Source organism: Manis pentadactyla, chromosome 3 (genome assembly GCF_030020395.1).
Source record: "Manis pentadactyla isolate mManPen7 chromosome 3, mManPen7.hap1, whole genome shotgun sequence".
Taxonomy (NCBI): Eukaryota; Metazoa; Chordata; class Mammalia; order Pholidota; family Manidae; genus Manis; species Manis pentadactyla.
The window spans coordinates 183,825,622-183,850,875 of NC_080021.1; the positions used below are offsets into that span (position 1 = coordinate 183,825,622).

At 40.4% G+C, this 25,254-nt stretch overlaps 1 protein-coding gene and 1 long non-coding RNA gene across 7 annotated transcripts; one reads left to right on the forward strand and one right to left on the reverse strand.

Moving 5' to 3' along the window:
• Window positions 1-2,524: 2,524 nt before the first annotated feature.
• APTX (aprataxin) lies at window positions 2,525-18,552 on the reverse strand. 6 transcript variants are annotated; one of them, XM_036898088.2, is made up of 9 exons: window positions 18,445-18,487; window positions 11,989-12,021; window positions 11,710-11,846; window positions 10,345-10,391; window positions 9,809-10,111; window positions 9,141-9,200; window positions 8,106-8,332; window positions 3,545-3,648; window positions 2,525-2,803 (listed from the first exon to the last, which is right to left on the reverse strand). In XM_036898088.2, exons 3-9 carry the CDS (start codon window positions 11,840-11,842, stop codon window positions 2,649-2,651), a joined length of 1,029 nt encoding a protein of 342 aa, XP_036753983.1. In that variant the 5' UTR covers window positions 11,843-11,846; window positions 11,989-12,021; window positions 18,445-18,487; the 3' UTR covers window positions 2,525-2,648. The 6 variants fall into 6 exon arrangements, with proteins under 6 accessions (XP_036753983.1, XP_036753982.1, XP_057354737.1 ...); XM_036898087.2 differs by lacking the exon at window positions 11,989-12,021 and having other exon boundaries at window positions 18,445-18,552; XM_057498754.1 differs by lacking the exon at window positions 18,445-18,487 and having other exon boundaries at window positions 11,710-11,844; window positions 11,989-12,007.
• Window positions 18,553-18,741: 189 nt separating this feature from the next.
• On the forward strand, window positions 18,742-22,013 carry LOC130683005 (uncharacterized). Its single transcript, XR_008996546.1, has 3 exons — window positions 18,742-19,292; window positions 19,439-19,869; window positions 21,492-22,013. It is a non-coding gene; the product is annotated as an uncharacterized LOC130683005 (long non-coding RNA).
• Window positions 22,014-25,254: the final 3,241 nt, after the last annotated feature.

A 25,254-nucleotide genomic window follows, 5' to 3' on the forward strand; every position in this document is an offset into this window, starting at 1 on the left:
GGAAACACTTCAGGGGCTTCATAAACTCCCTATAAATGTTATTTAAATTTGTATATATACATTATTCTGGGGAGCGGGCTTCATGGCTTTCCTCATCTTTTTAAATCTAGTCTATGGAATAATCTTTGTAGCTCTGTAGAAGTCTCCAAGTTGGGATTACTGGGACAGAAAGGCAATTAGGCCAGTTCTGACACAGACAAGCCCTGAATCTCTGATATCCAGCCATATCCAGTGTATGTGACTAATTGCCAGGTGACAGTCTCCAGGAAGTATCCCTGAACCTGCAGAGAGTCTTAATGATCATCCTAAGTATGGTCTGGTCCCTGAAAGGACCATTTCACCTGGATATTTCACAATAGACCCAGAAGAGGAAAAATACGTATGCTCTGAGCCTAAGGCTAACTAAGTTTATCAGAGATACCAGGCAAGCTTCCGGGTCTGACTTCTGGGAGCCATTAAAGAGGAGTAGTCGTCAGCTCCAGGCCTGACCCTGAAAAGGCTACAGCCAGAGGGCCTCCCCACCCCAACCCCTGCAGAAAGAGAGGCCCCTACAGTTAGTCACTCTCCTTCACCTAATACCCAAAGGCTCCCTGGATTCTGAAATAACACTAACCCTGCAGAGGAAAGGAAGGCCTACTACTGGCCCAGAAAGCCAAGGAGAAAAGGGGTGTGTGTCCCAGCAGCGCAGAGCCTAATCCAGAAGCTTCACAAATGCAAGGTACTGTGAAGCCAAGGATTCACTTATATTGCAGTTTTTAAACTTTACTATGAATAAATATCATCCTAAATGTGTTTTATAATATAAATTCCTAAACCTAGGGGATTATGATTCAGTGGTCCTGGGGTAAAGCCCAGATATTTACATTTTTTTAAAAGGAAATTGGTAATCCTGATCTCAGGCATCCACAGAATACACCTTCAGAAACAGTGTTTCTAGGGAATCTAAGGCATCAGATGTGGAGAAGAAAATAGATCAAATGAACTCTTCTTCACAATCACCACCAAATAAAAGCAGAGGCATCCACAATTTTGAGTCCTTCTCTTTGCCATATGCTATGCCAACCATTTTTTTAATATATACATGGAACCCTAAAGTTCAGAGAAAATAAGTAACTTGCCCAAGATCCTTCAGCTGATTACCAAAGCCAGAAGTGGGACCCAAATCTGAATCCAGAGTCTATTGTTAATCAATATGCTCATGATTTTGAAAAGAATTCCAGTGCCAAGTACCTGATAACGGGAAAGGAGAAGCTATGAAGCCACGTTCCCTCTGGGGTCTATGACCCCTGCTGGTTAGTACTGCACGTATACTCCTCAACTAATAAAGAAAATGAGTTGATGCAGCAGAACCAAAACCAACTTTGGAGCCCAGTACCATTTATAAATTGCAAATCCTCATCCTTTTTAAAGGGCCAAACTTACATACAGAAACAAGTAAATCAGATAACATAAATAAAGTGCTTAGCATACTGCCAGATACAGAGGAGACGAACAAGTGTTAGCTGCTAGAATCATTAATTATTATTAATTACAACTATACCCACACTCACTGAGAAACCACTGTAGCATCTTGTTTGTGAAAGACAATGAGGTCAAATGTCTCTATAGATTGAGGTTTCCTCTCTCCAGAGATTGTTACAAGTGTTCTTTTTTTTTAATATACTCAAGAGCAAAAAGAGTCACATCTCCCAACAGATCAAAAATGTGATCAAAAACAATGTTTTAGATTTCCCTTTACATTTAGTTCTGACATTATCCAAAAACTGATTTGATCCAATTGTTCCATCCAAATTTGTTCTGAGGGAAAAAGTAAGCTATAGGATTCGGTGCAATTTTTTCATTCAATAATTACCTTTTCATGCATCAGAACTGACTTTGTGACTGTTAGCTGAACTTCTGGATAGTTTTCAATTACCTAAGCTAGATGCCCCATCAAATGAACACCAAGCAGGCCAGCAAGAGAACTTGACAGCTGAACTGTAGGGAACATATGGCTAAGTATTTCCTTACCAGCCAGGAACCCCTCACCTCACCTGTTTGTTCAGAGTAGAGGAGAACTGATGACACAGACTTCTTGAGAAAGGAGAATTTGGGTGGTTTTGGATAGAAAGGAATAAAAGGAACAGAAGAAACTAAACTAGGTCTCCCAGTGAGGGAGGGAAAGAGAAAGAATATTACAGAAAAGATTAAAATCAGAGAACAAGACCAATCAGTACCTTTGCAATAAACAAGAGACCCCACTGGCTGTTCTAATGAAAGGGTACCGTATGCCTGTAGGGAAGGAGGATTAACTATAAAGAACAGGAAATATACAGCCTTCCCTCTGCTTCCATATCCTGTGTTAGCTCAGTTTGAACATGGCTTTGCTTCCATTAGTCAGACATGATGTGGGTCCTGGAGATAGTGGATCAAGCATGTCCCAGCCACCCTCACCACAGAATGAACAAACCCAAATTTCTAATTCCTGAACTATTTTGAGTCATCTCACATTGTAACCACTCAGAGACAGAATAAGATTTGTTAAAAAAAAAAAAAAAGCTGCATGTTTTAATTCAAGAAGTAAAAGTTCAAAGTAATCCAGAACAGGAGCCAGGAGTTTGCTCTAAACAATCAGCCATACTTGTTGCAGAAGTTTAGGCTCCACAGAATCACTTTGGCCAGTGCTTCCCAAGATGCTCTTTCAGCTGAGGAATGGAAGGCAGCAACTGATGGCACTCATGACAGCAGAGAGGCAGCTTCAAGAACTCAGGCATCCCATCCCGGACAGTCACTCTGCCAGCCTCTTGTACCATCTCAATCACAGCTACAGGCAAGAAAAAAGTTCACAGCTCAGCTACTCTGGGAAGCCAACATAAGATACAAAAAAAAAAAAAAAAAAGAAAATCTGACTCCAAATAAAAATATGCCAGGTATCCTAAAGCTAGTAAACTGGAGGTTATTCAGGCTTGCTATTAGTAAAATGATCTTGACTAGATTCTGAATCTGAGCAACCTATTTTTAAGATGATTATATTCCTTCAGGATACACTCTAAGCAATCCATGTTATTATGTCAAAGGTTTATCACAGTGTTTTACTCTGGCTGGCCCTTAGTCAGTGATAGCTATCATCATTAAAATCCCAGCACACTGAAATTCTACAGTATATACTTCCTTCCACACATACACAGCCTTCCCCTGTTAACTATCCCTCATGTGAAGCAACCCCCAAGCTCCTGCCCAGCTGATGGCAGAAGAGACAAAGCTGTTAAGAGCTTTTACATCCATGAACTCCAATAGTTCCTCAGGATGACCTTTAAGTCCAAAATACCTTTTTGGCCCTGATGTAACAGTTCTCTAAGTCCCTCAAGAAGGCTGCTCATGGCAAAATGGTAATCAAACTACATTCAAACAACCCAGCCTCTTTTAATGGGGCTCTCTTTATAAGGAACACAAAGTTGTACATGGATATTTGAGGCCAGGTTATTATTTAAGGAAACAACTGAATCAAGTTTAATAATAGCTGAGAAAAAATAAAACAAATGTGAAAACCAAAGAACAATTTTACCTTGTGATTCTAGGAAGTATTCTGTATTGAAAGAATTCCAATGTTTTTTGTTTTTAAGGCAAGGAGAATCAAAATCCTGGCTGATCACATGAAGGTGTACATGGCTAGTTGAAAGGGAAAAAAACTGACCATTAAATCCATTAAAAACTGTGTCTTAATCAAAATGACACATTAAAAGTATAGGTATATAAAATATCAGTAGAGTTTCCATCTAATTCAATTCATTCACTTAAGAATATTTAAAGCTCAAGCTAGGGCCAAGCACTGTTCCAGCACTGGGAATTTAGCAGTGAACAAAATGGGAAAAGCCTCAGCCCTTATAGAAATATTCTAATGAGGGCCAATAAAAAATAAGTAAATAAAAGTAATTCAAGTTATTAACACTGCTAAGAAAAAAACACAACAGGGAAATAGCATAGAGAGGTAGAAGAGAATACCAAGGATAAAGGCTGCCTCTTTAACTAGCTAGAGTACTCAGGGAAGGTCTCTCCCAGGCAGTGACCTGAGCTGAGAAAGCAGGCAAGCAAAGATCTGGGGAAAGAGTGTTTCAGGGAGTAGGGAGACCAAGTGCAAAGGCCCTGAAATGAGAAGGAGCTTGGTACAAACAAGGAACAGAAAGAAGGTAATATGGCCAGAATGGTTAGAGCCAAAGTAAAGACTAGGTAAGAGCCAGATCATAAAGGCTCTTATAAGTCTTCAAAGGGTTTGCATTTTATTTTGATTACACTGGCTAGCCATTGAAGGATTTTAAGCAGGGGAGTGCTATCATCTGATTGACACTTCTAAAAAATCACTATGGCTATTGTGTGAAGAAAGGACTATAGAGAGGGTAAGGATAGAGAGAGAGAGAGAACCAGTTAAGAGGCAGCTGTAGCAGTCCAAACCAGAAATAATCACAGCTTAGACTAGAGCTATAGTAGGTAAGATGTCAAGAAGCAATCCAATTTCGAATATATTTTGGAACAGAATGAACAGGACTTACTAATGGACTAGATGTGAGTTTGGGGAGGTGCCACTCACTGAGATGGAGAAGCTTAGGGGAAAAGCAGGTTTAGGAAAGACAATCAAGAGTTCTTTTTTGGACTTGCTAAAAGCCAAGTAAGATGCCTTTTGTATAGCTTTGACTCAGAATCAGTAATATTTCACATTCCCCAAATAAATAATGAAAATCAACCAGTACATGGGAACCCAAAATAGAATACAAGCAGTAACACATAAACCTAACTGTATTACAAATAAATAAGGAACTCACACTGAAGGAGGTCAGGAAGAAAATAACTAACTTCAGAAAACATTATCTGACTGATGCTTACTGTAAAAATAAAAAGAGCTATATACAAATACTCTGCTGTAGTGAGTAAATGTCATTCTCACAAGAATATGAGTTAGCAATTCTGTAACTACTATATATGTATACTAGGGCTGAACAAATAAGTGAATTTATTGTACCTAATGAGTGCCAGATTTCTCACTGTTAAAGAAAGAAGTTACAATGAAGAAAAGGGGGAGACAAGAATGAACCTTGTGCAGCTGGACTGGAATGAGATGTATCATCATGGACTCTGGTTTACCATATACATATACAGGTAGATAAATCCAGAAATGTAAGAGAGGTATGTGTACCTATGTGGGTTAAGATTCATGCATGTATTTCCTAGCTCTGTCTGCTAAGAGGACCTAGGAACAATGATATGCTAGAATCCACTACTTCTCTCATTATAAAAACCTACTGGCCACCTCTTGATTTGTAAATATCATTCTCTAATAAAAGAAACTAGGGCTCTTGAGAGAAGTGGTTCATTCCAGGGCTAGAACAGGAAAAATTAGATTAGCCTAGAACATTTTGTTCCAGAAAATAACAAACCTCTCAAAAAACATTGGAGGCATGTCAAAGTGATACAAGAGTCAACCTCAAGGAGCTTTCAATGACCAAAACTGGAACAATTTGAGCAAGAAAATAATTAGACAGATTGAATTAAGACCTATAAAAAATTATACAGATCCATGAGTTCATACTAATAAATAATTGAATAAATACATAATGGGGGAAAGAGATAGCGTTTCCATACAGAAGAATTCTTATTAATAAATTAGAAGGAATGTAGGAAACATAAGATCACCATTAGCTAAACTCCCTAGTAATTACCACTGCAGGTAAGATCTACCAGTAGATGCTAAAATCACTGGGCAAAGTTTAGGAGAAAGAGGATAGTAGAACAGCCTCAAAATATTCAAGATATTCATCAGTTACAAAGGAAAAAGCAGCAACTTTTAGTAGAGAAATCTGGTAGACACCATCTTAACAAAGTGATCAAGGTTAACATCATGAGTAAAAACCAGCTCCACATCATGCACTCCTTGATATGAGGACACATCTCACTTCTGTGGTATTTTGGCAAAAAAAATAATTAAAAAAGCGTAACATCAATCTAATCATGAAAAAATATCAGGCAAACTCAAATTCAGAGACATCCTATAAAACTAGCCAGAACTCATCAAAAATGTGAAGGTCATAAAACAAGGAAAGGAGGAGAAAACTGCAATAGATTCAGGGAGACCAAAGAAAGAAAACAAATAAATGCAATGAGGGATCCTGGATTATGAATCCTGGAGCAGAAACTGATTACAGGGAAAATATGTGAAATTTGAATCAGGTCTAGAGTTTAATTAGTGGCGATATTATGGAAGATCTTTGCTCTGCTTCATACTTATTTATGTTTTCTAAATTGAAAATATATTGCTTTTACAACTGAAAAAATTATGTTACCTTTTCCTTTCTACAATGTTTATTCAAAATTTTACCATAGTGATCATAAAAAGATAAGCTAGTGGCAACTTCACTGTTCGTTTTGCTTCTCACCCACAAATGCCATAGCTCTTGATTTCAGCATTTTCCTTAGCACACCAGCATTTATTATATGAAAGGTAGGACACCATGATGACTAAGTGAAAATGGCTCTGTAGTCAAGGGTTCTGTTGGTCATGGGCTCTGCAGCATTAGGGAAAGACAATTACAAGTGACTTCCTACCCTAAATTTCTGAATAAGGCTTTAACAACAAAAAATATGTATTTTTTAAAATGAGTTACAACATACACCCACTCTATGACCTAGGAATTCCACTTCTAGGTATTTACCCAAGAGTAAAAGAAAAAAAAAATGAAGTATGTCCATTATATATACATATAAGAACATGCATGAATCTCAAAATCATTATGTAGACCAAAAAATGCCAGAAAAAAAGGCATACATTGTACGTTTCCATTTATGTGAAGTTGTAGAGCAGACAAAACTAACCTGTGCTGAAAGAAATCAGAACAATACTTGATGGTTGAGGGGGAGATTAACTGGAAAGGAGAGCAAGGGAACTTTCTACGGTAAGATTATAGAAATCTTCTGTATCTTAGAGTGATAACTCCCTGGCATATACAGCTGCCAAAACTAATCAAACTATAAACCTATTATGTATTTTATTACATGTAAGTTATGCCTCAATTTAAAAGAGAGTATTGACGGGAAAAGAATTTGGCACAAAAATTTCATTTAATTAAAGTAGCCAGTAATCTAAGTAATAATTACCCACCTAAATAAAATGTGAAGAATACTGGGTGGTTTAAAAAAAAAAGAAAGAAAGGAAATTCTAGTACAGGCTACAACATGGATGAACCTTGAAGACATCATCCTAAATGATATAAGGCAGTCAGAAAAAGACAGACACTGTATGATTCCATCTATGTGAGGTACCTAGAGTAGTCAAATTCATAGAAACAAAAAGTAGAATGATGGTTGCCAAGGGCTGGGAGGAGGGAGGGATAGGAGATAGTTTGGAAAGATGAAAAAAGTTCTAGAAACAGATGGTGGTAGTGATTGTATAACAATGTGAATGAACTTAATGCCTGTGAAATATATACTTAGAAGGGCTAAAATGGTAAAATTTTTATATAATTACATAATGTATATTTTACCACCAAAAAAAAAAAAATGAGGATTAAAAACTCTAAAATACAGTTAGTCTGCTTATCTTGTTGCTTAGCTCAAAAGAACTGTGGAGATCTGCTTTGCTTGTATTCTTTAAAAAGAATCAATCATTCCCTTTCTGAATCCTGAGTATGAGCCAAAGGAAAAGAGGCTCTACACTTTTCTTTAATTTTATTTTAAATCTTAGATCTACTAAGCTGCCATAACAGAAGTCAGTGATGTTTGTCTCCTTCAGAGCAATGGTCCAAATCAATTAGGGGTTAAAGATGTTTCTGAAAAATTTGCTGAAAGGCACTGAACAGTCTTCATCTGAGGGTAATGAAGCTGCTTCAGCTAGTTCATAGGTTAGACCGTTGTAGGTTTACACTTTGAGAGAACAAAGAAGTGTATGTGATCAAATTACAAGCAAAGTAGGAACTAAGGCTTGAGGCAAGTCAGGCAAAAATGCAAGAGTTTCAGTCCACCTGCCTTGGAAACATCCCACCTTACTCCCCTAGGCCTCAGGACTATCAGCACATTCAGGCTGAATCCATCTGTCCACCTAGACAGAACTAGGATGCCCCAGCACTACCCACAAGGCTTACCTCATGCTGGGAATGGCGTGGTAGCCCAATCGGAAGCGGAGTTTGCTGGACCCAGCAAAATCAGCAATCATCTTTTCCCCTACAGTGTGCATGTGTTTGAGAAGCTCCAGGTGTTCCCTGGTCACAGCCTTCAGACTGGAAATGGAGGCCCATGGTAAGACAAGCCAGTGGTGACGAGCCTTGGGGTATTTATCCTTAATCACTACCACCTGCTCATCTTTGTACACCTAGCAGAAGGGCACAAGAGAAGGAAACAGACATCCACCATGCATCTTCTCTGTGCCAGGTACTGTCATAGTCAATAACCCACTTAATTCCCACTACAATCTTGTGCAAAAGGATTTAATATCCCAATTTTGATGGATGAGAGCACAGAGACACAGGGAAGTTTAGTGTCTTGCATAAAGCCATACAGTTACTAATTGGGAAATCCAGGATTCCAACCCAGATCTAGTTATCTCCTGAGTCTGTATTTTTAATCAACACACTACAAGAATACAAAGAAGATGCACAATACAAAACTGTTCCTAAAGATCTGCTAAAAAAACCCTGCAGGCATAAATTCAAATGCACCCTCTCCACTCTAGTACATCAGACCAAGTGATACATGCATGCCTGTTCCCAGAAGCCCTAGCAGATCTGGCCCCTTGTCATCCAAAAATGTAATTACAGAACTCAAAGAAAGACTCCTCTCAGAATGATGCCTGACTGTTAGTCCCAGGGCAGCGCAGTAACTATAGTTACAATACAGTATCTGATGCTCCCTGGAAAGTGACCACACTAAGGTTAACATGACTTTTTAATAGTACCTGGAAGTTTAGGGGGAACAAGGCAGAGGGGAATATTCATCTGAAGAACTTAGCTTCTCTCCAAAGAATTACAGTTGCTAACTTACTAACAACAGGAAAAGCCGCTTGGTCTCACAAATCTCATTCAGAAGAACCAATCCCCTTTGATTTTATTTGTAGTTATAAACTCTACAGAGTGGTCATTTAAAACATAAAATGTATTTCAATGCCGAAATTCTATTCTGACCTGCACTTTGGGGTCCTGCATAGAAATCCTCAAGCCTTGACTCCAGTGGCCCAATGATTCCTAAAACAAAAAAGGGCAATTAAATTGCAAACACCAATAGTTAAATTTGGCATTAGTTAAAACCACATGTTAGCAAAGTCCAACTAAACTTGGAAATAAGGTTAGTTTTTAAGAATTAAACTATATCCCCTTCACCTCAATCTTTTGTCTTTATAACCACAAGCCATTCTCATTTTCTTCCTAAGTTCAGACCTGCATGTCAAGACAGGCTAGAAATGCAACTGTGAACCCCATCTTCTTAGCCCTCTCCCAATCCATCTAACTGCCTGAGTTTCCACTTTGCAATCAGGATGTGAATCACAAGATCTATAAAAAGCGTTCCAGTTCTAACCTGCTACAGATATACAATGACTGCCCCATTTCAGTAGCTCAATATTAAGTATGCTGCCATTATCTTTAAGTGGATTACCTGAAGAATTCAAGGAAAAAGTACATAAAGGGACATTCATGCAAGTGATTGGTGACACAAACAAGTGACTTTTTCATCTTGCTTAATAACCCTTCTCATCATTAGTAATCCCTTACATGCATCTGGGCTTTATTGAGTACAAAGCAGTCATTATATCTGATTTAATTTCCATATCATCTATTAAGCACACCACCCTCACCTTTTTGGTAGATGCATCTTTTCCCTTCTTTGGGGGCACAGCATGTTCACTAGGGTAGCTCCCAGGTTCCAGTCCTGCACAGGGCCCAGTTTCCTGGACAGCTTCTCTTTCTATAGAATTACAGCTGCCTGACCTCCTTCTCTTCTTATGTGCTTCCAGGCCAGAGTTCTTTGCCTCTTCCTCAAACTCTACAATATATGGATAATGTTCATTCACCATGTGGAGAACCTGGCCAGGCTGCAGCTTCACCTCTTGGTCCTTCCCAATTATGACTGAGTCAATGCTGGTAGGATTGACCCCTACCTATGGAATAACCAGAAAATAATTACAATAATAGCAAGAACACCATCAGTAATGAAGCCACTGCTGTGTTAACCAGTATGTGCCACGCACCATGCTTAATGTTTACTTACATTACTCTGTCACTTCCACACATGACAGGGAAGCCTTTACTGGCTGGCACAGACACTTTAACATCAACAGCCTAAGAAAATCATCGAGTATAAAATGGAAACCCAAGTTACAAACAGACATACCTGCTTTACCTTGACATATCCTTTGTTACACTCAGCTTTCAACTGCACTGGAAGAGATTGAAAGAAGTTAAATCCAAATACCACAAAGAACCAGGCAGTTTGCTCCTATTCTCACATAATGAAGCCTCACTTCAGGAGGAACCTTGATAGGGGTTTCCTCAAATGCCTATGAGCAAAAATCACCTGTTACGCCGGTTGCTAGGGCTCCAAATTTTTCCCAAGCATGTCTAACAGTGTATATACTCCCTTAGCTACTACTAATATCCTTATAAGGCAGCTACACTGAACCCCAGGATAAGTCTCCTTATTCCAAAGTCCTTGGCCCACTCAGGATCATAGAATCTGCAGTCAAGGAAAGGAGCCACTTCTCTCACAAGCTCTTGACCCAGAATTAAATCAGACTTCCACTGTTATATAAAACTGTTACATAAATCAGATGCCTTCAGTGGAGAAGTGCAAAAGATACATTCTTGGAAAACAAGTTCAGCTGGCTTAGGTAGGAGGAGTGGCAAGAATATTCTAGAAAGAGGATTTTAGGGACAAAACAGTCTGAGCACATGTGGGAAGAAGTAGCATTAAACACCTGTATTCAGATACATGAACAAAGCTTTTGGGGTGAGACAGGTAGCAAAGAAGAGACGCCACAGGTGCTCTCCAGGGAGGTCAGGCTGACACACAGTTGCTGTTGTCGGGGGGACAGTGAGAAACAGTGTCTGCTTCTATATCTTAGGCCTAGCCAACTCAAACATGGATTTTCTCCCCATTTAGATTAACTCATAGGAAAAACCATAATTGGTGCTGCAGACTCCAAGCCTTGGGAAACCCTGCTATAGGGAACATGCTACAGGTGGGAGGCCTGGGAGCAGTAAGCATGTCCAGAGTTTACAGGTATAAAATGAGGTACATGGTAAGGCTTTTTCCTAAGGACTTTCAATTCATTCATTAAATCCCAGGATTGACATTTCAAGACCTGGATATCACTGTCTTAGATACCACCCCTTGGGTAAGGCAGTATGTAAAGGATGGAACCATCCGTCCCATCACTTCTCAGACATGGTTTCATCCTGAAGATCCCAGAACTGAATTGTCTCACTGCCCAGTGGGGAATCTCCCTGTACAAAGCTGAGTGTGGGACTCAACCCATAGTAACAGGATGGAACCTGCCTGTTCCCAACACTGAATGTAACCACTTCAGCAGATGCAGTGAATGTGGCTCATATTGGCTAAAAGTTTAGTTCCTGAATTTTGTTTATGGCAGACAAAAGGTTTTCCATCAACAGCATCCAGAAAATGTCTATCTTTGGTTATTGCTATCCTAAGAAACCAAACATATTAATCTCCACATGCCTATGACCAGTTAGTTACCTTGCTGTCGTGAGCATTTCTTGTCAGTGATCTTAGTCTCCGGGCCACGCCCAACCACGACTATTTCCAAATGTGGAAGTTTGATTCGCTGGTGCCAGTTGTCCTGCCTCACCAACCAGCACACCCGCATCATTACTGTAAGAGACATAACAGAAGAGAACTGCTGAAAAAACTAAACCAGATACTCCAGGGCCACACCCCAGCACCACCACATGTGCCATTTACCAGCTGTTCATCTTGAGGCAAGTGACTTCACCTCCATAGCCTCAATTTCCTCACCTGTAAACTGTACTGATGACTGGACTCCTGCAGCTGTTGTGAAGATTAAATAAGATCATGTTGGTAAAGTATTTACTTCTGTGCCTGAATCATACTAAGCAATCAAATATGTGTTATGTTTATTAATATACTCTATACGCCAGACATTAGGCTACATGCTGAGGATCAAAGAATGATTAAACATTGTCGCTATCCTTGAGGGGCATGGAGTACAAAAATGGGCAGGAAGACTCATACACTAATTATTATAATGTGATAAGCACTGTGAGAAGGTAGTAAACAAATACAGCATTGGCTCAAGGAAGGAATGACTGCTTCTTGCAGGGAGTATCAAAAAAGGCTTCATGAGAGGACATTTATGCTGGGTTTTAAAAAATGAGAACAGGTTTGCCTGGCAGAGAACTAAAGGCGTAAGAACAGATGATGTTCTTTAGTCCATAGGCACCTTTATAAGTATTAGAAGGTTTCTTACTTAACTGTAACGATATACTGATGTTAGAACAATACATTTTACTGCCATTTGCCAGAAAATTGTCATGGTAAATATACAAGCATACATTTCTAAAGTGTGAATGCAGCACCTTTGTGCAACATATAACCTGCACAGCAATAGTGGAGGTGCTGGTGTTTTTTGAAAACAACTTTTCTGTCCCCTGAAGTATCAGTAGAAGAGAAAGAGATGAGAATTTCAAGAGACAGATGAGGCATGAATAAAGGCAGAACAAAGAGGATGGAAAGGAGTAAGAACCAGAAGAAATCATGACCATAGACTTAATTATTCACTGCATTTGGGGAATGAGAAGGGAGTAAAGAGGGACACCAACCAAGATTTCTAATATGGAAATACCTATTAACCAAAAGGAGGAATATACAAGGAGACATAATCTGGGGACAAATGGTAAGTAAAAAAGGGATAATTTCAGATTAAAACACAGTTAGATTAAGTTTCTTGTGGAAGATCCAAGGATTAAGTTGAGATATATGGGTATGACGCTCAGGGAGAGGAATGGGCTGAATGTATATATTTGGGAGGCACCAAATTATCATAGAAGATGAAGCAAAAAGAGGATGAGATCACCCAGGGACACAGTGCAGGGAATTATGGGCAGGGACAGGACTAGATCTTTGGGATGCCTCCCTAGAGTCCAGGAGTTTACTAATGCTCAAGCCTCTAATACCCTCTTTGAAAAATGTCTTCTGCAGGCAAGACAGCACTTACCAGCCCTCTGCACAAGCTTTGTATCCAAATGGGAGAGAAAAGGAACCATATTTTTTACAATCACAGTTTCATTGCCATCTGCAATAATAGGATAATGCAAAACATACTGAGCAAATGAGTGCTAAGGAGGTGCAGTCATAGAAACTAGATCAGTCAGGAAAGGCTTCAGAAACTGCCCAGCTGAAAAAGCCAAGTCCCAACAGGAATGATAAGGAAGAAAATGAGCAGAGAAGACATTCCATTTAATAAGTACAAATAACAGCACAGATTTCAGCAATGACAAGCCATGGGTGAGGGGCAAAAAGCAGACCTTACCTGGCCAATCCAGAGGAGCTGCTCCAGAGTCACACACAAAAAAAAGTCAGAAATGTTGAAAGAACACTAGGCTGAAAAGTTCAGACTTAACAATCAACAGGAGACAACCACCAGGTTCTGAGCTGCACAGTAAGGGAAACAACAACTGTGTGTAGGCAGGCAAGTGGAGAAGTCTAGAGTCAAAGAATAATCAGAACACTGCTAATACAGGGTGGGCCAAAGTGAAGTCTAAAAGGCAGCTCAGCACATCTTTGTGAAGGAGTTGATGTAAGAGCATGAAAAGTCAGCTGTAATAGACTGAGAAATGAAGTATGTCTTCTTTAGGCAATGGGAAATAAGTCAAGTGGTGACTGACTACTCATAGTAAAAATAAAAGAAACATGGAGAGAGCAGACTTTGAGAGCAGAGACAGGAAGGAACCCAATTGGCAGCTGAGAGCATGGCTGGCTGTTGCACACTAGCAAGAACTACGCCTGCTGCCCCACACAAACATACTTCACTACTTCAAAATTCTCAAGTTATGATGCTCCTATTTACTACTCCTTGAGAAACTGACACAGTGATAGCACAATACTTACACAATTAACCTTGTGAAAGCTAGGCCCATTTCAGCCTTCAGTTTCAACTTGTAGGAATGAAGCATTTTAGAATATGAGAGCACATAAGGATGAGTGTTCCTGAATCTTCAATATAGTCCATCCAGTAAAAGTGCAAATTCTATAACAGCAGAAGTCAAGCCCATTTTTGCTCACCAATATAAACCCCACACTTAATACATACTTGGTATACAGCAAGAATACAGTAAATATTTGCAAGTGAATGATCAGATAATAATCCCATTCAGGTTCCCTTCCCTTCCTTCTCTCTCCCCTCTTCTGGCTCCTCTTCTTATGTGGAGTGCTTTGCTCCTCTCTTTGGGCAACCCCATCCTCTCATCTACGTGAATGATCCTAATTCTCTATTTCTGAGCTCCATAAATTTTCCTTCCAGAGTTGTGGGGATTGTTCAGAAGGAATTCTGGTTATTTCTTAAGGAACCCATAAGCTGACAGGCTACACAACACCAGCAATTAGATAACCTGGAACAGTGCTGTCCAGGTTATGTTATAAATATGTGTTATAAATATGCACTGTCCAAGTGACTGTAATGGGGTATGTGGTGGGGACTTGATGATGGGGGGAGTCTAGTAACCATAATGTTGCTCATGTAATTGTAGATTAATGATACCAAAACTTTTTTAAAATGCACTGTCCAATAACACAGCTACCACATGCCAATCCAGCAATAGAACTGCAGCTAGTGTGACAGAGGAACTAAATTTCTTAGACTTTTTTTAACCGAAATGTAAATAGCTGTTCGTGGCTGAGGACTACCATAATGTCCAGCACAGCCCTGATCAATCCAAATCCCAAATCCCTCCAGCCTGAAGTTAAGAACCTCATACTCTAACCCCACAGAGATTACTTAGCTCACCTCCCACTTCCTTTCATAGAACCAGTCCTACTCCTCCCTTCCCCCAGACTCACGCAAGTGCAGCCTCGCACACACACACATCCTTCAGGTATAATGTACTGTGTCATGCCACCAAATAAGTTACTCTTAATGTGACATCCTGGTGATGGTTAATACACTTTCCTCCCACCTAGAAACGCAAATCTCTCTCAATTTCCAAGTTCCACCCTCCTCCCAGAGGCCTTTTCTGAGCTGTCTTTCCTTCTCTACATCTTGTTATTAGGTGTGGTTTACTTTCACAGTTCTCTGAAAATTAAATGTGGATGTGACTCTACCCTCCAAATAAGATTATAATCTCCTGGTAAACAGACTGCACCATTGCCCACCCATTCAGGGAACTCAAAGGAAGGGTCTCTGGAGATAACTGCCCTAAGCTAAGGCTGGCCATCTATTTCTTGATTCCCTTGTGTTCAGCATACCTCTGTCAAGTGCACACTATGTGCTAAGTACTTGCTAAATGTCTGACTTGCATCATCTCATTTAATCTTCACAACCCTCATTCTAAGGAAGAGAAAATTTAAGGCTTAGAGAAGATAATTAATGTGTTAAGTCACATAGCCAATGTGTGCCAGAGCTACAATTCCAATTAATTCCAAAGTATGGGCTCCTAATCACTGCACCATATACCTTTTGTCAAAATTACTGCATGCCTACTATGCTGTGTACCTTGTGCCATTCTACTGATGGGAATGAAGAGATTATATGTCACTTGTATCATATGATGCAGGCATAATACATCAAACCTGCCTCAGTCTTGTAGAGGAAACACAAAACGAATTACAACAAATGTGGTAAGAATAATGGTCTGTGCAAAGGATATTACGGGAGCACAAAGCTGGAGTACCCAACCCAGACTTGGAGAAAAAAGGTATCAAGGAAGGTTTCCTATAGGAGGTGGGCCTAAAATAAATCCTGTATCCTGTAACTAGGTTAATTAGGTTAGGAGCAAGTGGGCAAAGGAACCCGGGAGAAGATTCCAGTCAAAGGGAACAGCAAGGGCAATGCACAAAGAGCAAGCACAGGGAACATGAAATGGTACAGTGCTGCTGCAACCTAAAGCATGAGGCAGGAAAGAGGCTGACATAGGCAGGTCCAGATGAAGCAGAGCTCTGGGTGACTGGCTGAGAAGCTCAAACTTCAGAAGTTCCAATAGTTTTGCAGTTCAGTAAATGTTAAAAATTTGCTGAGTCAATGAGAGCAAAGATCAGATGAATGAACAGACAGATCTTTAAAGATTATTAAGCAAGACTTTGACACTGTCAGATTTGTTTTCAAAGATCATTTGGAGGAGGGTAGGTAGTATAGAGAACAGATTTGTGAAGAATAGAAATAGAGACAGGGAAACCAATTAGAAGGCCAGCATATTTCACATGAAAGATGAGGCCTAAAGAAGGACAATAGTAAGGATGGAGAAGAAAACACAGATATGAGACGCATTAAGGGGGTAAAATCATCAGGACTTAATGACGGATGTGATAAAAATAATCTCAGGGAAGATGTTGAGTTCAGTTGCAGCCCTCTTAATCTGAACTGCCTGTGGGACCTGAAGGCAGAACCATCCGGCAGAGTGGTCACAGGCGAAGGTGAAACTCAAAAAAGAGATCTGACAACTTTGATTTGGGACCATGTAGGTTAAAACTAAGCCAGTTGATGTGCTCAGTCAGTGTGAACAGAATGAAAAGAGCAGTGGGCCAAAGTCACAAGCTTTGGAAACACCTAATATTTAAGGAGAAGAAAAAGACTACCCACAGAAGAAATTCAGAGAGGCACAAGGAGAAACAGCTAGAGTATAAGCTCCTTAAAGGAAGGCACTGTGTCTTATTCATCTCTGCACTACAATAAATGTTGAAAGATCAGCTGAGTGTATTGCCCTGGAAAGAAAGGAGTAGGGAGTGAGAAGTATCTTCAAGTTTCAAAAGCAACAAAGGGATCCAGTAATGACTAAAAAAATGTCTGATTTGATAATTACTGGTGACCTTAGGGCAAAATTTCAAGGGAATAAGTCTGAAATGATAGAAGGCAGAAGGGAATGAAAGGTGAGGAAATGGAATAAGAACTTAGGATGCTCTTTAAAACAGTTTGAATAAGGTGAAGAGAGTTACTGGATGACAGCTAAAGGAAGATGGGGCACCACTTTCTTTCTGGCTTGGAGAATGAGTTTGGGAAGGTGGTAACCTGTGATCTGAGAAACCTAACCTTGTTTATACACGACTGGGACACATCAGCAGAAAAAAACAAATGAAAACAAGGTTTCATAGAAAAAAAGCATAAAAGAAAAGTAAGAAGCAAAGATAAAGGTATTTGCTTTGACAGAGGAGATAGCTTATCCCCGAAGACTGAAAGGATGGTTAATATGGGTGTAAATCTCTAAGACTTTGTCAGAAGGGAAAGTAGGGGCAAAAATTGGAAGGGAAGCATATCAGATAACCAAAGGGATTTCTCCATAAAATAGATAACAGAGTGAGCAAGCTTAGTGAACAGTATATGTATATAACAAGTAGATAACATCCTGGCCTCTGAAGTCCATCTGCTTGAGTTCAAATCTTGACTCCACCATCTATACAACACTGTGACTTGAGGCCAGTTATTTTACCTAAACCTTTACTTCTTCCACTGTAAAACGATAATTGCTCTATATCACAGGGTTGTCACAAGGACTGCCATGAGGAAGTGCCTAAGGATCAGTGTCTGGCAAGAAGCAAGCAGTCAACACTATTATCACTCGTTAACAGCGAAGGGAAGATGAAAGCAGGGTCTGAGGACATGTTAAAAGATCATCTGGCAGCACCGACCATGCAACGAAGATGAAAGGACACAAATCTGTATTGTCTCTCCCACATGAACAGTCCTGTCTCAAGTGTTCTAACATCCCAATGTAAGTCCAATTCCTAAAAGGCTCCGAACATGGACCACATTAATTTCAAATGGAAATTATATCCCTTCTTTGTTGAATCGCTATGGCTGGTCTGCAGGAAAAAAGCCTTGCTTCTTCTGACCTTCCTGGAAGGCCTGATAATTCGCTGTGAGGTCCTACAATTCCTTTCAGAAAGCGTTTCTGGGGAAAACAATGTCTTTCCTGACAAGCTGAGCAGCCTCCATGGATCGGACAGTGCCCTCTCTCTAATCTTTTCTCTGCTTGTGTTGCAACCAATTGGTACTGATATTAGGAGCAACGGTGAACAAACGCGAAGTGGGGTGACCAGTTTAGGAGCCGCCGAAAACACGGCCCAGGGAAGCTGGTGGTAAGGTGGGAGGCCGAGAGCCCCAGGATGGAGTAACGCCTGCCGGGAAAGGAACCGTTGAGAGCATTACTCAAGGCACACCACTCATGGGCAGCAGCGAAACCGACCGAAGGCTCACACCTTCGGCTTTCACACTGGCCAGGAGAGACAGGCCGACAACAACCTTACCTCAAGTCGGCGGGGACGGATACTGTTCTCGTTACTCCTCCGCGTCGCGCCACTTCCGGCGCTGCGGGATGACGTTTAAGACGCGTCACCAGTACCTATCCGAAGACTGGCTGAGAGGATCTCGCCCACCGCCCGGATGCGGAAGCGCCCGCCCCAATTGGTCCTTCTCTAGGCCGTGGCGTAAGTGTGGTACCTGGCAGTTAGCCCGGTGGGGACGTTCTCGCTCAGCATCTTTCTACCGTTGGGCTGCTTCCCTGTCGCTTCTCAGGCTGAGTTGGGAGAGATTTCAGGCAGGTATCCCCTCTGTGGCTGTTTCTAGGCAGCTCTGCAGCCTCTTGACACTCCCTAAAACACACTCCCTTCTCTTAACGGTGTAGACAGTAACTGCTGTGGCACTGTTTTCCTGCCCCCTTTCATAACTACAATCTTTCTCCTTTTTCGGGGAAGAAAGGACCGGAGGGGCTAGCAGCGACTAAAAAAAAAAAATTTTTTTTGGATACTGTCTTCACTAAATGAACTAACTGGCTGAGAGGCAGTCAAGGAGAGAAGCAGGATGGAGAGATGAGATGTGTTTACTGATTTGTATAGCAATTCCAGGATGTTCTCTAAGAGTCATGTATGGCAATTATTCGAGGGCATTTAGGCAAATAGAAAAATTCCTATCTCATGAGTGAAGGCATAATTTTATCACTTTACCCAAACTCAACATAAACTGAGACTTGGGAGTCATATTCTTGATCAAGATGGAGCATTGCTTCCTTCCATATGCAAGCAGAGACTCAAAGATATGGTGGAAATATCAGAGCTATCAAAACAAAGTGCTACCGCTGCAGCTTGGCCAACCTCAGGTACTGCAGCAAGTCAGGCAGCTACTTCCCCAACAAACACGGCTGCACGTGGAGCCTCAGCATTGGTGGTCTATTGGACTGGGAATTACTGCCCTTAACTTGCCTTTGTCATCAGCGTCTGTGTCCTTTGCTGTTTATTTACACAGCCTCAAAGATTAGACACTGGCCTTGAACTTCAATACCTGGAGGCTTCTTCCACTCGAGAAGGCAGCTCGAATAAAAAACCCAAAGCTCCCAACTCAAGTGCAACATCAAGAGTCAACAAATGAAACATCCTATGAAGCTGATGATTTAATTCAAGAAAAATAATGGATAAAACACAAATGAACATTGGGTATTATTAAAAATCCTGTGTTCTAAAAGCTCACTGTAGAGATGGAGCTACCGAGTACATTTCAAATCCAAAAAAAAAAAAAAGGAAGTGGGAGAATCTCCCAGGAAACACAGAAGAGACTTGCCCTTGTTAAGTGAGAAGATGCAGGTTTATATTAGGGTCACACCAGGAAGTGGGTAAGCACAGGAAGCATCTCAGCAGCCTCATGGTGGAATGTGATTCACACTACTTAAGTAAAAAGAGGTAATGTTCCTGACCTGACTCATTTTGCTGTTCCTTCAGAATTAAGCTTCTCTTAGCTTCTTTCCATCTGACCTGCCTACTTGTGTCTTGTATTCAAAATTGGATTAATTATTCTAACTGGATTGTTCACCACATATTGTGCAAAACTGGGCAGAGTTTCCATGCCCAGCCTATTATGTCTAGCCCTTTGTAGTGTATTACTGGCCAAGGAAGCAGGGTCACATAGCACAATGCATGGCTAAGGGTACGGCAGGAACTTAAGACTTTCACAGACCCCAGAGCCAGAGATTTATCATACACAGATACATAGAAATTAAGAGAGTTAGTCTTCAGTATTATCTAATGTAGTAACCCTCAAAGTAGAATCCTTGGATCAGTGGCTATAGCCTCACAACATCTGGAAACTTGTAGAAATGCAAATTACTGATTCAGAAACTCAGCAATCAGTTTTAACAAGCCCGCCAGGTTATCCTGATTCATGCTCAAGTTTGAGATTCACTAAGGTAAGGCAAAAGCTTCAAACTGTACATTAATGTGTTTTGTTGGCCTGCTCAGGGCCTTTTTTTTTTCAAATAAAAAATTGCTTCTAATTGTAGCAAAATATACATCACATAAAACATGCCATCTTAGCCATTTTTAAGGATACAGTTCAGTAAGTAGTGTTGCATATATTCATGTCGAAGGGACATCTATCTCCAGAACTTTGTAGTCTTGCAAAACTGAAACCCTGTACTAATGAAACAACACCCCATTTCCCCTGCCCCTGCCCCTGACAGCCACCATTCTACTTCAATCAGTTTCCACGAGTTTGACTGCTCTAGATTCCTCATATAAATGAAACCGTGCAGGATTTGTCTTGTGAATGGCTTATTTCACTTAGCATAATGTCCTCAAGTTTCAATCACTTATAATATGTCAAAAGTTCCTTTTTAAGACTGAATAACACTCCAGTGCATATATACACCACAGTTTATCTCTCAGTGGACATGTGAATTGCTTCCACCTTTTGGCATTATAACACTGCTATACACATGGTTGTACAAGTATCCTTCAAGATCCTGCCTTCACAACCTAATTGTCCATCAATAGGTGAATCGATAAAGAAGATGTGGTACATATACACAATGGAATATTATTCAGCCATAAAAAGAAAAGAAATCCTGCCATTTGCAACAACATGACTGGATTTAGAGGGTAATATGCTAGGTGAAATAAGCCAGGCAGAGAAAGACAAATACCATATGATTTCACTTAATTTTGTAACATAAAAACAAAGCAAAACAGGAATAAAATAGCAGTACACTCATAAGCACTGAGAAGTGATTAGTGGTTACCAAAGGGGAGGGGTTGGGGTGGGTGCAGGGTGGGGGAACAGGGATGAAGGGGCACAATAATTTGTAATCACAATATAAGTTGGTCACGGGGACCGTAGTACAGCATGGAGAATATAGTTAATGATTCTGTAACATCTCTCTACGTTGATAGACAGTAACCATACTAGAGGGGATGAGGACTTAAAAATATGGGTAACTCTTGAACCACTGTGTTTTACATTTGAAACAATTAAGACTGTATATCAATGATACTTTAATAATTAAAAAAATATCCTGTTTGGCTTAAAGGTGACAGTGTGAGAGACGAGACAGAAACCTCCTGCCAAAACCACATATATTATGAAAATATAGCAAATACAGCTAATCCTGAAAGAGCAAAAGGAAAGAATGCTGCAACAGACTGCCTACATCTGGGGAAAAGAGCAGACCTCACAGAAAAGGCAGTAAACAATAAAATTTTCATGTAAGACCTATAATTTAGGGGAAGAAAATAAGGTGATATCAACTAGAAGTCTGTATAAGAGTTTATTTCTTATCCATCTGCTTTTAAATAATAATTACAGTAATAAATACTGTATGTATATATTCTGACAAATATACTCTGTGTAGTGCAAGGTGTCCCATCTCTGCTGATTGAATGAGAATTCAAAAAATAGTATGTTATACTTCTTCTGACTCAGTTTCCTAAATCTTTGAGGTTTGGGCTTTTGCTATTCATACTGCATCTATCAAAAATAAATATTTCAACCTGGAAAAAAAGATCCTGCCTTCAATTCTTTTGGAAATACACCAAAAAACAAATCACTGGGTCATAAGATAATTCTATTATTAGTATTTTAAGGAACTACCTATGGTTTCCCATAGAAGCTAAACCATTTTAGATTCCTACCAACAGAACACAGGGTTCCAATTTCTCCATATCCTACACAACACTTGTTATTTCTGGTTTTGGCTTTTTTATTTTTAATAGCAATCATCCTAATGGGCTTGAAGTAGTATCTCATCATGGCTTTGATTTGGATTTCTCTAATGATTAATTATTTTGAGCAACCTTCCATGTTTGCTGGCCATTTGTGTATCTTCTTTGGAGAAATGGCTATTCAAGTGCTTTACCCACTTTTTAATCTGGTCGTTTTGTTGATTTGTAGTAGCTCTTTTCCTATTCTGGATATTAATCGCTTACCGGATATATGATTTGCAAGTATTTTTTTCCCCATTTCATAGGTTGCCTTTCCACTGTCAATCATGCCCTTTGATGAACATGTTTTTAATTTTGATGTAGTCCAATTTCAGGAGAGAACACCACAACATCCATGATTTATACAAATAAGAATTGATGAATTGAAATAAAAGTTCTCACATGAACCATGAATGGTATGAATGTCAGTACTTGGGATTACAGTAACGATCCTATCCCCCAAATGCTTGGAAATGTAGAACCTTGAGAGAGTTAAGCCATGAAATCAATACATAGTGGATGAAGTTAACCATTCCTAAAAGCAAGAGTTGAAAATAAGTATAAATTACAGGTGGAAAACTTTAAAGTAAATCAGAGGATACAGTTCTGTGGATATCATTAACATGCTTACACTGTGATGTATAGAACAGAACTTCTCTACTGGTGTGCCAGTTACAGGTGTGACTGCCAAGAATTTGAAAAGATTATCATTCAAATTTTCACCAGAAATTATATACCTTTTTCATCATGAAGCCTATGTCAAAAAGGTAATATTCACAGAAACATGCTCAAGTTTCTCATGAATATTTTTAAATACTTTGAATAGTTAGCAAAAATCAATATTTTCCTAAATGCTTAATATTACATTGATTTTTTAGCTATATTAGTTTCTCTGTTTGAATAGGATACTAATTCTTATGAAGATTATTATTATTAGCAAACACAAAACTTTTACTGCAAGAAGACACTATTTTAAGTATGTTACATGTATTAACTCATTTAGTCTCCACAATAACCCTAATTAACTGGTTTTGGATATACACCAAAACCTTTTATAGATGAGGAAACGGGGGCACAGAAGACAAGTAATTTCTTGTTGCAGGACGAGGACTCAAACCCAAGGAGTCAGTTTTCAGAATCCATATTCTTAAACACTACACTTCCTTGCCCAGTTTTCTGTCTTAGGTCTGGCAATGCCACTGCTATTGAAGCAAGAACAAGGTAAAATTATGAACCAGAAAATAAAAGAGCGGGAGGTGCGGAAGATGGCGGCGTAAGTAGAGCAGCGGAAATCTCCTCCCAAAACCGCATATATCTATGAAAATATAACAAAGACAACCCTTCCTAGAATAAAGACCAGAGGACACAGGACAATATCCAGACCACATCCACACCTGAGAGAACCCAGCGCCTCGCGAAGGGGGTAAGATACAAGCCCCGGACCCGCGGGAGCCGAGCGCTCCTCCCCCCAGCTCCCGGCGGGAGAAGAGCAGGCAGAGCGGGAGGGAGACGGAGCCCAGGGCTGCCGAGCACCCAGCCCCCGCCATCCGGGCCAGAGTGCAGGGCGCTCGATACTAGGAAAACAGGGCAGCAAGAACAGTGAGCGGGCACTGGAGGCTGGGCGCCAGAGGACATAAGAAAAGCGCGCGACCATTTTTTTTTTTTTGCTTTTTTGCTGTTTTGTTTTGGCGAGCGCTTTTTGGAAGTCTTAAAGGGATAGGGACCCCAATACTAGGGAAACAGGGCAGAAAGACCGGTGAGCAGAGGCCTGAGGCTGGCACCGGAGAATAAAGAAAAACGAACGACCACCTTTTTTTTTTAATTTAAAAATTTTTTTTTTTTTTTTTTTTTTTTGGTGGTCGTTGTTTTGTTTTGGCGGGTGCTTTTTGGAAGTCTTAAAGGGGCAGGGCGGGTCACTTAATCCAGAGGTAGGGAATCCGGGATATCTGGGCACCCTAACCCCTGGGCTGCAGGGAGCAGGGAGGCCCCTTACGGAGATAAATAGCCTCCCAGCAGCTCCAGCTCCAACGCGACTCCACCATTTTGGAGTAGCTGCCCGAGCCAGGCCACGCCCAAAGCAACAGCGGAGATTAACTCCATAGCAGCCGGGCAGGAAGCAGAAACCCTGTCTGCGCGCAGCTGCGCAGCACAAGCCACTAGAGCTCGCTGTTCTCCCAGGAGAGGAGGGCCACAAACCAAGAAAGGAAGTCCTTCCAGCCATCACTCGTCCCAGTTCTGCAGACTATTCCTATCACCATGAAAAGGCAAAGCTACAGGCAGACAAAGATCACAGAGACAACACCAGAGAAGGAGACAGACCTAACCAGTCTTCCTGAAAAAGAATTCAAAATAAGAATCATAAACATGCTGACAGAGATGCAGAGAAATACGCAAGAGAAATGGGATGAAGTCCGGAAGGAGATCACAGATGCCAGAAAGGAGATCGCAGAAATGAAACAAACTCTGGAAGGGTTTATAAGCAGAATGGATAGAATGCAAGAGGCCATTGATGGAATTGAAATCAGAGAACAGGAACGCATAGAAGCTGGCATAGAGAGAGACAAAAGGATCTCCAGGAATGAAAGAATGTTAAGAGAACTGTGTGACCAATCCAAAAGGAACAATATCCGTATTATAGGGGTCCCAGAAGAAGAAGAGAGAGGAAAAGAGATGGAAAGTATCTTAGAAGAAATAATTGCTGAAAACTTCCCCACACTGGGGGAGGAAGTAATCGAACAGACCACGGAAATACACAGAACCCCCAACAGAAAGGATCCAAGAAGGGCAACACCAAGACACATAATAATTAAAATGGCAAAGATCAAGGACAAGGAAAGAGTGTTAAAGGCAGCTAGAGAGAAAAAGGTCACCTATAAAGGAAAACCCATCAGGCTAACGTCAGATTTCTCAACAGAAACCCTACAGGCCAGAAGAGAATGGCATGATATATTTAATACAATGAAACAGAAGGGCCTTGAACCAAGGATACTGTATCCAGCATGACTATCATTCAAATATGACGGTGGGATTAAACAATTCCCAGACAAAAAAAAGCTGAGGGAATTTGCTTTCCACAAACCACGTCTACAGAAC

Excerpts from the sequence above, each read along its gene's own strand:
- APTX (XM_057498752.1), bottom strand. The coding sequence starts at position 11,857 with ATGTCTCTTACAGTAATGATGCGGGTGTGCTGGTTGGTGAGGCAGGAC. Across the intron at positions 10,112-10,344 it reads GATATGTCAAGGTAAAGCAG|GTAGGGGTCAATCCTACCAG; the intron begins GTATGTCTGTTT and ends GTTATTCCATAG. Across the intron at positions 2,804-3,544 it reads ATACTTCCTAGAATCACAAG|CTGTGATTGAGATGGTACAA; the intron begins GTAAAATTGTTC and ends TCTTGCCTGTAG.